This window comes from Onychostruthus taczanowskii, unplaced genomic scaffold (genome assembly GCF_017590055.1).
Source record: "Onychostruthus taczanowskii isolate IOZ18803 unplaced genomic scaffold, ASM1759005v1 scaffold28, whole genome shotgun sequence".
Classification (NCBI taxonomy): Eukaryota; Metazoa; Chordata; class Aves; order Passeriformes; family Passeridae; genus Onychostruthus; species Onychostruthus taczanowskii.
In genome coordinates, this window is record NW_024500128.1 from 3,811,617 (window position 1) to 3,827,512 (window position 15,896).

General features: G+C 37.3%; 1 protein-coding gene across 1 annotated transcript; it reads left to right on the plus strand.

Annotated features, from left to right (window-relative positions):
- The first annotated feature begins 1,490 nt into the window (after positions 1–1,490).
- Positions 1,491–15,522, plus strand: LOC121337572 (prostatic acid phosphatase-like). Its single transcript, XM_041407718.1, has 10 exons — positions 1,491–1,644; positions 3,005–3,100; positions 5,604–5,690; positions 6,302–6,454; positions 8,596–8,694; positions 9,809–9,904; positions 12,433–12,565; positions 13,817–13,899; positions 14,781–14,887; positions 15,366–15,522. The coding sequence occupies exons 1-10, from the start codon at positions 1,531–1,533 to the stop codon at positions 15,520–15,522; spliced, it is 1,125 nt and encodes a 374-aa protein (XP_041263652.1). The 5' UTR covers positions 1,491–1,530.
- The last annotated feature ends 374 nt before the right edge of the window (positions 15,523–15,896 follow it).

The window sequence follows — 15,896 nt, forward strand, 5'->3', positions numbered from 1 at the left end:
GGAGTAGTGTCTGATGCCATGTTCTCTAGAAACAGCAAAACACAGACTCTTCAGAGAAATTGTTGAGGTATGACATGTACAGGTGTGAATAGCTTCAATCAGTTGACCCATATCCCTCCAGGCGCCTCCAAATTAAAAAAAAAAAAAAAAGGCATTTTCTTTCTCAATAAATGTGGGCAACTCCCCACATTTTTCTATTTCTGAATCTCTTAAAATTGTCAGAGGTAAAAGCAGAAATGAAAGTGTGACCTCTGAATGTTTCACAGAGGAATCTTTTTAGCTCTGACAGATGTGAAAGACACAACATTGCTACCTCAGGAAAGAGAACCGATTCCCCCTAGAGAAGTCTATATCTAATAATCACAACAAAAGTTTTGTTTTGTGCCTTAAACTAGTTTCAGATTATATAACCTTTTTGGGTAGCAACATGATAATTTTTTTTCAGTAATTTCTTTTAAATTCTTACAGACAGCTTTTGATGACTAAGAAATCACACTCAATTTTAACATATTAACAGGATTTTCACTAACACATGAATGGACTGAACATCAATCAATGACTTGCAAGATCAATCCTGTCTCTTGCAATGGCTTCCCCGAGCCAGAGTTTTTTTCTTGTTTAAAATATACTGGGGAAATGACAGAAGCAACTTTTGATATATGCACCCTATAACAATTAGAGTGTTTGCAGCAAGAGAAATTTGAAAATTTAAAATTTAACTAACTGTATGAAATTCTGGGGGGTAGTTCTAGAAAACAGCGTCCCATGCTTTGCCACTAGAGACAGTAGATTTAGTTCAATCTACTAAAGAGATTAAAAGTTCATTCATATATGTCTATATTTTTTGCAATGAATTTAGGCTTATTCCCGTTCCTTTGCAACAAAACCTTCTGTTGCTTATTCCTCCTACAAATCACAGCCAAATCCCAGGAAAATCTAGAGATATTTTACAAAAGGACATTTGTTAGCATGCTCCTTCTAGTACAAAGTGTTCAGAGAAGACTGGGAGCACTAGGAATGCAGATGGTTTAATAGCCCTTTTGCATACAGTAAGATACCCACAGCATTTTCATATTTGAGAAGGCTGACTGACCCATACTAAATCCTAGTTAAATAACAGAAGGCAACCTCTGGCTCTTTACATTCACCTGCCTTGCCAGGGGCAGGAATTAGAGAGCTCAGAGATTTCACTCTATGCTATACATGGGAGGCAGGAGTTGAGTACTAATGAGAAATACACTTTTTATTTCATGAGTTCCCTGAAAAGAACTAACCCTAGAAGGGGAGAGAAGCAACTTCACAGCCCACTTATACATGAGAGGCAGGAATTGAGTACTAATGAGAAATACACTTTATTTCATGAGTTCCCTGAAAAGCACTAACCCTAGAAGGGGAGAGAAGCAACTTCACAGCCCACTCTCAGATTTCACTAAGCACTGCTGACTCCACCCCTCTTAGCCATATATCTCCTGTATCACCACGTCCAGCCAGGGACCTTGGTGTGCAAAATAGCTGAAAGCTACCCTCAGGATGAGAGCAAGGCAGCTGGTCTGTGGAATTTGGAGTCTGTGTTTCCTGTTCTGTCTTTTCTGCATTTTTCTTCACCAAACAACAGCTAAAAGAAAACTGAAGTTTGTGTCCCTAGTAAGTATGGGTAAATGAAATTTCTTCAAAACCTGTCACTTACTACTCTTTTTGTACTCTAGGGTAGGGAGGAGGGGGCACATTTTCAAATATTTAAATGTTTCCTCCATATCCAAAATTAAAAAAATACTGTATTGTTCAAAAAAATATTAATTTTAAATAAGATTTTATAATTTTGTCTCCTTTGTGCACTCCCACATGCACTCCCTATCTGGAGGTATATAGAATGCTTATTTTATAGAACTAAGAGAAAAATAACACAGGATTTGGTTTTAAAATGTAAGAGAGGATTTCATAACTAAATACCAACAGTGTAAAAACCCTCTTTACCATGGAAGAGTTTCCACTTTTCCAGTGGTTTCAATGGACTAACATACAAAGTAAATTTCAATATATGAAAATCAAACAAGTGTACAATGATGTTGAACAAGCAACACACAAACCAGCACTGTGAATCTAATGCTATTTGCAATGGTTATGATGTACCATTTGTTTGCAGGAAGGCTGAATCTTATTCTGAACATGACCCACACATATAAATAATTTATATAATTTTTTTCCCCGCAGTTTTTGATTTAATGTTTCCCTGTTTGGATTAAGAAATTTTTAAAAAAATCTTAAAATTTTAGAATCACATTGCTCATATCTACAGAAATTATGCTGCAAAGCATATGAAGCAAAGAATTCATTATATGAATGAAAAAAATCCAATATGTCTGTATAAATACATCTTTTATCTGAAGTGAAATTCTAAAACAGGTTCAGTGTTTTCAGAGCAACAGTTTAGCCTGTTTTTACATATTAGATAACACTTCTATCACCTCTTGTGATGAAAAAGCCAACATATGACTTTTTAAGGCTAATTTCTGCCAAGTAAGAGAACTTCACAGGAGTCATCCACAGAAATGTTACTTTGAGTAATAGTTTTGGTTTTTTCCTTTTGAATTCCAACTTAGTCATACCAAAATACTAATGTTCAAATATCTCTGAAAAATTACTTACATGCTTCTGTTTGTTTTCTTTTTATTTAATATTATGGTCTATACCTTCTAAAATACATAAAACCTCTTTAAAATATAATAGAGTATCCTATAATTTTTATAACTTGCAAAAATTTATTTGGACTAATTTATTCTAAAATGCAAAAAAAAAAAAAAAACCAAAAAAACAGTTATATTTGTCTAAATAAATTAAACAGGAAATGTAGCTATCTAAATTTAAGGCAAGCACCATTAATATACTTAGCATCTATCAGATACAGTACTCCCTGTCATAGCATATTCCTTGTGACTACACCGATTAGTAATAATCACCAGAAAAAATACCAGTAACACAAAAGCAATTTCATCTATTTCATCAGGTATTTCGCCATGGGGATCATACCCCACAGGAGTTTTTCCCAACTAATAAGCACAAAGAAATTGCAAGACAACAGGGATATGGCCAACTTACCAAGGTGAGTTTGTTTACCTGGGCAAAGAACTGAAATATTGAAAGATGTTTTGTTGATATTTGGGGGTTGGAATTTTGCTTTCACTTGGAGAAAGCCCTTATTAAGTTGCTGCTTAAGGACAGCCAAGGAACTTTTGAGGAAACTACAGCAACATCACTCACTAATTTTGAGTGAAACTGAGCCAGCCTGTTCTGGTCCAGTGTCAGCTTATGTTGAGCTTTTTGTTTGCAGACTAGGGTCTTCTGGGAGGAGCCAGGCACTGGTGACCATTTCAGTTCACCTGAGACCACACAGGAAGATTTAATCATCAGTAGCAGAAGGAGATGGAAGTGCTGACAGACACAACCCTCCCTCAATCTCTGCTGAATAGGAGCGCTTCCTTACTCATAAACTATTAAGTTCAGTACAAGCAGAAACTCTTTTTATGCTGTGCCAAGAAAGTTGATTTAAAACTCAACTATTATAGTGCAGGCATTTGTGGAATCAGCTGTTGGTAGTAACCAGAAGCAGCATAGTTACTGTATCTGACAGATGCTGTGCCTGCCTTGACTGTAATTTCTATTAGCTGCCACCTCTTACAAATGGAGCCACAGGTAAGCTGTACTATCAGACTGTAAGGCAATATTTGGACACTGGGTTTTTCCCCTCCCTCTGGCAGGACCCACTATGCCTGTGTACTTGTGCTTCATTCCTTTTTGCCCAAGATATGTTATTTGGATGGCAAAAGCTGCCAGTTATTTGCCCAGCACTCAGAACCACACAGTCTCTCTGAAGTAGTTCGAGAAATGTGGTTGCCCCAGATAAATGGCTACAAGAACATATGGAGGCAGACTGTGAGGTGTGTTTCTCTGTTAGGCACACGAACCTTATCTGCAGTGTCTCTCTCACCTAAAAGAACTTGCCATGTCTCCACCAAAATCAGAACAGAACAAACTGCCTGAGGGGTTCCTCTTCCCCGCTGTTCTCAGGAGGCAAAACTGTTCTCCAAAGCAAAATCAGGCCTATTTCTGCTCAAGTCAACCCCCTTGAAGAAACAGGAGTAACAGAGCAGCTTCCCAACTCAGCTGTGACTCAATCATTCCGTATAAATGCTATGCAAGTTCAGCAATCCATGGCAGCTTGCTCCAAGGCATAGAAGACTTCAAGACCCAGGAGTCAGGGCTTAACAACATGCATATTAGGCAAGTTGGGGCAGAAGCCTAAACCACATATACACCCTAGGAGACTGGGTGCACCATTCCAGCAAGAGAAAGAGGTGATCATGTGCACACACAGTGGGTCCTGAGTAACTCCTAGCTGACTTGGCTTTGAGCAGGAGGTTGGACTAGAGACTTCCTGAGGCACCTTTCAGCCTGAATTATCTTCTGGTCCCACAGCTTAGAAAATTTCTTTAGGAAGCAATGAGTAAGCACTGTACTTCAGACACCAGTGCACAGTAATGATTACATGAGCTAAGTGGAAAATGTTTAAATTTAGGCCAGGAAACACCATGTACAAGTAAAAAGATGGCAATATAGAGACTATTACAGGGACATTGTGTGTGATTGTGATGGAGTCAACACCCCAGGGGTGTTTAAGGAAAGAGTGGATGGTACCTAATTCCATAGTCTAGTTGACATGGTAGCATTAGGTAATAGGTTGGACTCAGTGGTGTCAGAGGTCGTTTGCAACCTAACTGATTTCGTGATTCATATGTCATGTGTTCACAAAATTATGTAGGTAAGTTGAAAGATGTTCAGCTAAGAGCTACTAAAATGTAGGGACTGGAAAAATTTTGCTTTGAGGGTAGAGAATTGTCATCAGTTTCATTTAACACAGAGATAAAGTGACTTGATTCCATTTTATGGATTATTGTTTAGCTGTGAATAAGATCTGTGATGGTGAATGTCATTCAAAAGTGCAACAAGATTCAGTGACTGAAAGTTGGGAACATAGGCAAGAATCAAAAATCAAATGTTTCAGACTGTTGATAAAAATTAACTATTGCAGCAAAATGCCCAGAGGCTTGGAGGACTTTTACTTCAAGACTTCTATTCTGAAAAACTAAATCTTTCCCCAGGCTAAAACTGCAGCCCCCCATAAGGAATCACTGGTGATACTCTATGGGATTCATACCCTGGATGTGTCTTCATGGACAGGTGGCTGCTCTGTCTGCACTCCCAGTTAATCAGCTCTGAGACAGCAACAGAGTAGAAAGTAGACAGATGGTGTTGGAACATCTCTGTGCCTGCTTTAAGTCTCACTAGCTCAGATAAACATACACATAGTTTTCCATAGAGCAAAATACAAAACTGCATCTACCAGGAGTCATATCTAATGTTATCCAATACCATACATGCAGCAACTTCACTACTTTTTTCTCATGTCTTCTTTCCTAATTCAATTTGAAAAAGAAAAAAGGTTTTTATTAAAATAATATCAAATATTATTTCATTCTTTTTTGGTTGTAGGAATGGATGAATAGCACATTTCTTTAGCCTCTTATGCTCTTGTGTTACTTCTACAGCTTGGCATACAACAACAGTATGAGCTTGGCCAGTACATGCGGAGGAGATACTCTCATTTCCTGAGCGTTGTATACAAGCAATTTGAGGCAAGTACTGGATCTGGGCAGGAAGATGTTTTTCATGGTTGTTAATGGGACTTCCTGGATGCATAAGAGTCTAAACCTGGTACGGTTGGAGAAAATGTAACACCAATTGAAGTCAATGTCATTCCAAAGTATCCCTGAAACTGTAGTTCAGCTTTTATCCTGATGGATAACTGGTAACTGAAAATCACATGAAACGGCAGCACATCAGGTTCAGCTCCCACCCTGCTGTATGGGAGAGCATCTGTGTCAAACACCTCCAATGCTACACTTCTACATGGAATGCAGATACAACTCAGTTTTCATTTAGGTTCCAGCTTTTTAGTGCACATGCCATGTCCCAAAGCCTAGAGGGTCAAATAGAGTCAATCTCATGCTGTCCACTAGGATTTCTAAGATGTTAGCCTGCTGCAGCTCAGTTGTCCAGTGAAATTTTATTCCCGCTGCAGTCTTTCTCCTTGCTTCTTCTTTCTCGCAGTCCTTCTTTATGCCACTCCATTTTAATGATAACATCCCCAGTATCAGCCCCTTTTTTTCCTACCAAGAAGACAAAGTAAACCTAATGAAAGAAATTACCATCAAAAGTGTTTATTTTTCTTTTTTTCCTCCTTCAGATTTATGTTCAAAGCACTGACAGTGATCACACACTTATGAGTGCTCAGGCAAGTCTTGCCGGACTGTACCCACCAACACAGGATCAGATTTGGAACCCCAGAATCCTTTGGCAGCCCATTCCAGTTCACACAATGCCACTGTCACAGGATAATGTGAGTATAAACTAGGGGCATCTGCTCTCCCTTGATCATTAGTAAAGTACACAGGATATGTGATAAAGGTGCAGTAAAAAGTGCATGGTAAAGGCAATGAAAATGCTTGTAACATTGTTACAAGCATTTTGCAGAAAGGCTTAATAAGCTGAGTAGAAGTGTTGGCAAGTATTTCCACAGGAATGGACTTGCATATCAGAGACATGATCTTAACAAAAGAGGAAGAAAAATGGGAGTACTGGGTGTAGAGAAAAAGAGTTTATTTATAAGGCGAGTAAATCACTGTAGAAGTAGATTAATCCTAAATTTAATGCAAACATGGCTTTCTTTGTTTGAGAAGAGAAAACATACTTAAACTCACTAGTGCTTCAGTATTGCTTAGTCCACAGCCAATGTAAGCATCATTGTGGGACTTACATTATGGTGAGAATTGGGTTACGGGGTTGTTTTTCGTGCACTTTGCAGGTCAATGCATGTGCTCCAAGGATTGGTGAGAAAAGTAAAAGGGGAAAGGAAGGAAGACTCAGAGCTTTAAGCACAAGTTCATAGGGCAACATATTTATTCACCTCCCTTCCTCAGCTCCTCACTTTGGAGTTGTAAGCAATCCTGTGGATAGCAGCTCTGTAGCTTGCATATACTTGTCTAGAGGGGAAAGCTGTGCAGCAGACTGGAGATAGAATCTCCTCTGTGTAGAAAATCTATGATAAAAAGTTAAGATCAAGAGTGTGCAGCATGAGTCCCAGTTTGTGAGAGCAGATTTGCACATGTGATGCAAGATAAATTGTGTGGGCTTTACAAGTCTAATTAACACAGTCTATGATGATAAGGGAATCACGTCAGATAGGTCATGGAGCAACAGTTCTTACCCCAGGGTAATGAGAGCATTAAGATGGAAGGTATGGAGACATGTCTTCCTCTTCACACACACAGCCAGGCACAGTCAGGAGCTGCTTCTGACACTGTCACAGGTGGGGATATCCCAGCAGAGAGACGAGAATACCTGGCCAGTACCAACACAGATGGCACACTCAGCAAGCAGGTGCTGCAATTCACATCTAGGGGGGCAAGTAAGTTTATTCAAACAAATCATAAAGTCATGAACACATGCACAATTTTCATACTTTCTTCAACTATTTGTGTTTTAGCTTTATTTATCTTTACTACATATACAGGCTAAGCCTGAGACCACATGTATCCTACAACACAAAACAAGTGTCCATCATTTATTGGTGAAGTCATGCCTGTTCATGAACCTATGGCTATAATTCACAAATACCTTCCTATCTTGTGGAATGCATAGTTTGTATTTCTAAAAAGATTGAGGAACTGCTGTGAAACATTCCAAACTAATTATCCTTTCAAATCTCTCAAGTCCTTTTCAAAGTTCTTTTAATATTGGAACTATATAGATGGAGCTACATAACTGAGAAAAGGACAAAAAAACTCATTAGGGAAAAGCACTGATTATATAAGTATCAAGTTTTAATTTTTGTTTAAAATTTAACACAGAAAATATGAATAAAATAAATTTAGCTAACATATATAAATACATATAAATGAAATAACAAGTTCTTAAGTTATTCCAATCATGTGTAACATTCATATAGCTTAGGCTGATGAAAGACATAACTGAGTTACAGAAAGGTCATAAATTTCTACAATTTAACTGAACTAAATGAAGTTGTGTTAAACAGACTCAATACAGCTGAGTATGCACAAAGACACCTACTGTAGTCCAGCTGCTGCTTTGTAATTTGTTGTAAAAATGTGATGGTGTTTGTGTTTAAAGACTGAACACAGTGAATGAAATCATCCCTGGAGAAGCTAAGAACAAAGGGGTTCATGAGGGCTTGTCTTAGTCTTCTGTCAAAGGACAAATTTCATCTTGTGTAAATGAATCTTTTAACTTTGAACTACTGCAGCTATTACTCCTCTGAACATTTAAAGATTCTTTTTTATGTAGTCATCAGTATGACTCCTAGAGTCCTGAAGATGAATATCCTTGAAACTATGTTCCCAAATTATTTTTCAGCTTGTCCTAACTAGTGCAGCAAATCAGAACAGCAATCCTGCAAGGGTATGTTGAATTGCAGAACAAGATGCACCTTGCCTAACTAGGATTTTGTAATTTTCTTTCCAGTTGCTATACCTACCTTTCTCACACTGCCCAAAGTACAAGGAACTTCTGAGAGAGACCTTTGCAACAAGGGATTTCCAAAGGCAATTCAAGCACTACAAGGTAAAGTATTCTCAGTTCTGGAAATCCAGTTAAAGTCTACCACTTCTTCAACATTATCTAACACGTGGGTTTAAAAAATAGCAGTTAATATGCTCCCTTCAGATCTCAAATCTTCAGAGTGAGTGTAGGCAACATACGCAAAAAACAATTACAACATTACAGATCCAGCTGGACTGGGCTATTCCCGACAATTGAAAATGGCAAGCCACAGAAAAGATAAATTGTTGACCTACTTGCAAAAACTTAGTTTCAAGGGGACTAGACAAAACAAAAACTCAGATAAAATCAGTGTCAATGCCTCTCAAATTATTCCAATTCCTCTCTCTGTTTACTCCCTTGTAAAGCAACTCCTCTGACATCCCTGCCTATATAAGTCTGTGAGTTCACATTCATTTTCTCAGCTCAGTTACCCAGAATTTCTATAACAGTCTCAGTGTTTTCCTCAAGTACCTAATCATGTTTTCCACTCAAAATCTTAATCTAGGTGTTCTCTTATGTTTTTTGCCTGTCTTCATATGGCATCCTTTCCTTTCTTTCTCCATCATCAAAACCTTTGCATGACTATATAACCACATGTTTATTCTGCTGCAACCTTCTACTTCATACGTGTATTCAACAGGACACTATGAACCTCACCTGTTTTTCTATTATCTTTCACCACTGACTTCAATCATCCATTTGTGGCTCTGCATCTGGGTATTATATGCAAGTAAATCACAATTCCCATTTAACATCAGCAAATTTACATCATACCTCTCCTTCTCCTGAGTACCAGTATCGGAATAATTCTGTTTACCACACTTCCTTTAAGCACTTCTTGCATTTCTGCCAGACTTCTTCATATATCTATGCTCCCTCTACTTCTTTCTAAACATTTCCACTAAGAATAAATGGTCACCATACTTCAAATCTAAACTAAAATAACCAACCTTGTCTAAATTAATAGGCCAAATTCTCTTACATCTAGGCATTGGTTCATTGCTTTAGTGCAAAGTGCACTTAAGCAATGAACCTTCTTTCTAAAAATTCCTATGTACTACTATGGCAGGCAGTGTGTAGAAATCCTGTAAAAATGCCCTCAGTAATACAAGTTTGGAATTTTTTTGTATTCCAGCAATTTCTGAAGTTTTTAGCCACTCATACAGGATATCCATTGAAGAAGTTGACTAGTGAAAGGATTTGGAAGCTCTCTGACACTTTACATTATGAGGTAAATCGAATCATAGAATCATTTGGGTTGGAAAAGCCCCTTAAGACCTTTGAGTCCAATAGAAACTCCTACACTTCCTTCAACCTGGTATTTTTATTTGGTTTATTTTTTTATTGTAAGTCATAAAAATTTCATAGATCTATGCTTCAAAATTTTTTTTAAACATTGACTACTTGCAACTTCTTTCCCAGAAACCCTCACTTAACATCAAACTTACAACTGAAAATCCTGTAAACACTCTAGGTGTGAGGCTGCTGTATGTCATCCACCACTGTAAGGAACACAAACTGGTGGACTTTCATATTCAAAATCCAGCCAGTACTGCATATGGAGAATTAGGCAAAAGCATACCTTAGCATAAAATTGTCTTGTAACTCCCCCAGACCCCACTAGGAGATACACAGGGATAAAAATATGTTGCTGGCAAAGAAACATAAGCATCCTTCCACAAAGATTTTATGCAAATTAAATAAGCAAGAGAAGACATTATTTGTACATGGCCAGTAGTGGACTGAGTATTTTCAGGAATTAAGCAGCCATTGTAATGACACAAATTGCTATTTGTGCAAGTTTGGGAGCTTGTTCTAAGCAAAGATATCACAAAAGAGCATGGATTGTATAAAAAGGGCATACTATGCTGCCAAACTGGCATGGGTATCTGGGTTCCGCAGTCTGGAAATGTCATGATTTGAAAAAAATCCTGACTGCCCTTAGCAAAAAATCCCTCTTCAAAGTCGAGACTTACCTCAGCTGACACAAAATTGCAGTCTTGTTTTAAAGGCATCCTATGCTGCCAAACTGACATGGGTATCTGGGTTCCGCAGTCCGGAAATGTTATGATTTGAAAAAAATCCTGACTGCCCTTAACTTAGCAAAAAAACCCTCTTCAAAGTCGAGACTTACCTCAGCTGACACAAAATTGCAGTCTTGTTTTAAGAAGTTGTTTTTGAAGGCCGCTTTTGCTACACTTTCATGCATAACTATTTATAAACATATATTAATGCTAAATTGGTCATCAGTACTGGCATATTAGTGAGGGAGTCTTAAGGTGGATTTCAGAAGCAACATGAAATATTTTACAGGGTGTGAATCGAATGAGTTTACCTTCATTCCTGCAGTTTTTGCAAAATCCAACTTTGATCAAAGCAGACTTGAATAGAATGTTGGCCAGGGCCTTAAGTGAAATGAAATGTTAACATGTTGGGACATCTCACTGTAATTTCAGTGAGGTCACCCTTCCATGTTTTCCAAATGCAGGACCACAACTTTCTATTTCAATAGTTAAATCATACCGAGAATCTGTGTCACCAGACAAATTTGAAAAATCCACAGCTCCCATCAAGAGTCTAGCTAAACACTGGAATTAAAAAAAAATAAAATGAAAAAATTGTGCTTCTCCTTCTAGTGTTACATTTGATGAGCCTTGGTCTTTGATACTACTGACTGAGGACTCCAAGGGTATCAATTAAGATATCTGCCATAAAAGCCTCTCTCATTTTTCAAGCATACAGAAGAGAGAGTGCTTACACAGATTTTAGTACAATTCATGAAACCACAGTAGCACACATCTGTTACTTTCAGCTAAGTATTATCTGACTTTCAGGTAACTTGGAGACAGAGGTGTTTGCTTGCCTACAGACTGTCTTAAATAGCATGCAGCCATCCAATTCTTTCCTCAAGACATAAATCACATTTATTAAAAAAGAAATGGATAACATTGTGATCCAAGCTGGTCTAACCAATAGCACATTCTATTGTTTTGTTGTTTAAACAAACCCTTAAAGTAGTTGACATTTTCCTTTGAGCTTGCTTGTTACAAGAACACTCCTTTTGGTGAGCTCAGTCCAAAGGTTACATTGCTCTAAGGGAAAATTACCAACCTTGTTTAAACAGGAATTCAGGGTACTGCAAACCAGGAGTGTTGTGCATGTCTTCCCTTCTCAAAGTTGTGATCACTAATAGACCTTGAACTGCATCCCCAAGGAAAGACTAATCTGTTCCACTTTAGCTTGAGGACTGTGACAGTACCCAATAGACCACAATAGGTACAAATTTCATTTACATCTCATCCTTATACATCCACTCCATACTTTGGTACATCCATACTACAGCTATACATTGATCTCTGTATTCCTCTTACACCTTAAAATCCTGATGTTTATACAGGATTTGTTTCAGTAAAAATACATCCCAGCACATGACTGGAAAAGTAATATAGTGATTTTTTTTTTTCACCTGACAACATAAAAAATGCCAGTTGCTTTTTGCATAATTTTAGTATTATTAATAAATATTCCTCTTCTTGTTGAAAACTGCCCTTCAAATTTCTTTCAAGCACTATGATGCTATAAATAGGAATGCTACAGTTGTCTAAATGCAAAGTACAATCATCATTTTATTACAATGAGAAAATGTTACTGGAGTGAAATATTTGGAATTTGTTCTGAGAAGTATTTTGTGCCAGAATAAATAACAGTTAGCAGTAGGAATCAGTAAGAAAATCACCATGTTTTCTTTCTTCACTCTAGGATATTAACAATTACACTTTACCTGTTTGGGCTACTCATGGTGTCAGGACCAAGATAATAAAGCTGTCAGAATTGTTATTGCAAGCAGAATTTGGGGTCCACAAACAAATACAAAAATCACGTTTGCAGGGAGGTAAGCTGAATTTTTACCCCACTTAAAACCAAAAGCAGGATGGGAAAAAAGAAAGGGTGCATGACAATGTTGCTGATTTTATGGTAGAATGGTGAAAGATGCCATTATGGGGATATTGGTGGGCAGCAGTGAAATATTTTGATTAATGGGAAGGGAGACAGTGAGCATATGTATCATGAATACCCTAATCTAACATTATAATTGAGGTATAATTTAGATTACACTATATAAGAAATTCAATATAACATACAGATTCCTGTTGAATTGAATGAAGTCTGAACGTAGCATAAGCCTCCATGCGTAACTTACTTAGAAAAATATTATTTGTAAGAATTGTGACTTTATTGCCTAACAGTCTTCATATTCCACTACTGAGAGTCCTAAAATGAGATTACTAAACTGCTTCTAAACCTTACTCTGCTCAGAAAACAGTGGCTGAAATTTAAAAGTATTTTATACCTTTTTTATTACTCATTCTCCTCCATTCATTCACTGTCATCTTTTGAGCCTCCTTTTTGTTTTATATGGGCAGTGTACAGGCAGGATCTGTGAGCTTAGGAAGACAAATGAACATATAAGCATGAATTAATTTGTTGCATTTTTCAAAGCTCCAAATTGCAAAATTTGGCACAAAGTTCAAACCTCTGCCCTTGCTTTACTAACAATTGCTATTAAAAATGTGCCAGAAGCTAAAGACTAATTCTGTCTAATTTGCTAGCTGGTACAGTTCTACTTTTAGGATTTTAACCTGTCAACATGCCAACCCTATATTAACATACTAGAGCAGCCATTGATTTAAACCAAGTAGTTTGTCTTACAGTTTTTCAGCAGTTAACATTAACAAAACTCAGACAACCACACAATTTATAAAGCCCCAGAGTCAAGAGGATATGCTCTTTCTTTTTTTCCCTGGAAAGCAGGAAATTACTCAAGCTACCCAGACAACAGGGTAGCACTCATTACTGTGCTCTTCTTGCACTGTTCTGCTGGCACAAAGTGACTGTGAATGCACTGTTTGAAGCTGTTGAGGCTGTTAGGGATCCCCAAAACATTTTACACGGGAGTAAAGCAGGTTCACTGTTCATTTGAAAGATACTGTCACTATTAATCAAGGCACTCTGCACAAATTACCAATTGAGTTAATAGAACAAATCTGGTGCACTTAGTGACGGATTGCTGAAATGACAACAATCAATACAGATGTTAACAAAGCATCTCTTTCATCCTCACTGCTTCCCCCTTTTCTTTCAGGTATTCTTTTAAAAACTATTCTAAAGCATATCTTAGATGCTAGAAAGCCTTCATACCACCAAAAAATGGTTATGTATTCCACGGTGAGTGTTTTCTGCTTCTCTTGTGCTTCCTTTCTGCAGTTATTGAATGCTGTGAAAGCTGTGAACTTTTATTTCCTTCATGAAATACAGCTACAAGCATTTTTTTATTTTATAAACATCCTCAAATTTAAAAAAAAAATTTAATGAACAGGCACTACTTTGAAACCTGAAGCATTCCTGGCTTACAACGTTCAACTGAATGTCATGGTTTCTTTATTGTAATAATGTTTTGATTGAGCAGGGAACTGGAAAAATCATGCATCATGTTTTATTAAACCTGGATCACAAAGTTAATTTAAAACAAAATCTCCTTCTTTCTGCATTTTTTCAAGTGCATATGGGGAAAAAAAAAAGAAAAAAATTAGGTTGCAGTTATTTTATCAGGGCTTATGAAGGCAGTTACTCAATTGTGATCTTATATTTTTGTTTAGAATGTACAAATTCTGCCATTGGAGGAGGAAATTTTTTTATTGCTTTCACTAAAAAGCCCCTGTTTCGAAACTGCATTTATATCATGACCTATTGGGTATATATCAACTAAAGAGCTTACTGATCTGATCTCAAACACTGCTTACTTGACAGGCAAAAACCCTAGTTCTTTTTGAAAAAAGTTTTAACAGGTCCTATTAATTTTGTAAGAGCTGCAAGTGACTAAGGCTTCTTAAATATTTCCATATACGTATACTTTATACATGCAAGACTTCAGTTTATATAGCCATAAAGGGACAATATTTGCTCAACAGTGCAAAGGGCAGGTACTAATGAGGACCTAATGAGATTAAAATTGAGTGGACAGATAATGTGAGGGAAATATTGTTAAATAATAGGTTCATGCAATCATTTTCAACAGACCTGTAATTAAAGGTTTCCTCTGTTCACAGCATGCAGCCACCATTGCTGCCTTACAGATGGCACTCAATGTCTTCAATGGAAAATTGCCTCCTCACAGTGCTTGCCATTTTTTTGAACTTTACCAGGAAAAAAACGGGCAAGTATCTGCAAGCTATACTGTTAATATGTACTTTTTCTAAGAAGCAATTTTCTGATACCCAAGACTAATTAAACCGGATACGTGAGGTTCACTATTCAGGGAATTACACATTGATTTTAATTATTGTAATTGCATTCATTTTAGTAGTCAGTAGCAGAATAAGCCTGAAAACCACATCTATATATATACATACAGATATATAGATATCTAACACTTATGAGAGGTTTTTCTCCATCTTTTTATCTATTTGACTCCTTAGCAAAGACAGCAAACGACATGCAAATTGGTGTGGACCCCGCATTGCTTAAAAAAAGTTCTCTTAAGAGTACTAATTATATTAGTAAACCATAAACATATTAGCAACCAGAGAAATAAGCTGGCTAAAAGTTTGTCCCCAAGTACAATAACTGCAGCATGGAAAGGCTGTGTGGTTTTGCACAGCTGACTTTATTGACCCCTCTTTATTTTGAAACAGGCAATATACCATAGAAATGTACTACCGGAACAATTCCTTGAGGGAGCCTCACCCCCTCACTCTCCCTGGCTGCAAATTTCGCTGTCCCCTAGAGAGATTTACTCATCTGGTCTCTCCCATCCTCGTACCCTATTGGACAAGAGAATGTAGAGTGTAGGACATCAAAAGAGGTAAGCTAAGAGCTTTGGGCACATGTACCCAAAAGTAAAGTCAGGATTATGTCTTGAAGTGACAATAATTTTCATAAGGGTCTTGCTCTGAAATGAAAAATATGCAGATCCAGGAAGAGAGAATTGTACCCATGGCTATCATTTCTACTCCATCAATGCATTTATCTATTCCAGACCAACTTTCTGGTGAAATGAAATCAAGGCTGATCTGACTTTAGGGTACTGTTTTACATGTGAGGTTTTTTGTTTTGTTTTGGTTTAGCACGATCAAAAAGATCTTCAGTTACTGAAGAAGTACATGTAAATGCACCGACTTACAACAGTAACCTTTTCTTCTCTAACTGCAGAGTGCTTGTCCAAG

Coding starts and splice junctions, on each gene's coding strand:
- LOC121337572 (XM_041407718.1), top strand. CDS start 1,531: ATGAGAGCAAGGCAGCTGGTCTGTGGAATTTGGAGTCTGTGTTTCCTG. Junction 12,566..13,816: donor AAAATCACGTTTGCAGGGAG/GTAAGCTGAATT, acceptor CTTTTCTTTCAG/GTATTCTTTTAAAAACTATT. Junction 14,888..15,365: donor CTTTACCAGGAAAAAAACGG/GCAAGTATCTGC, acceptor ATTTTGAAACAG/GCAATATACCATAGAAATGT.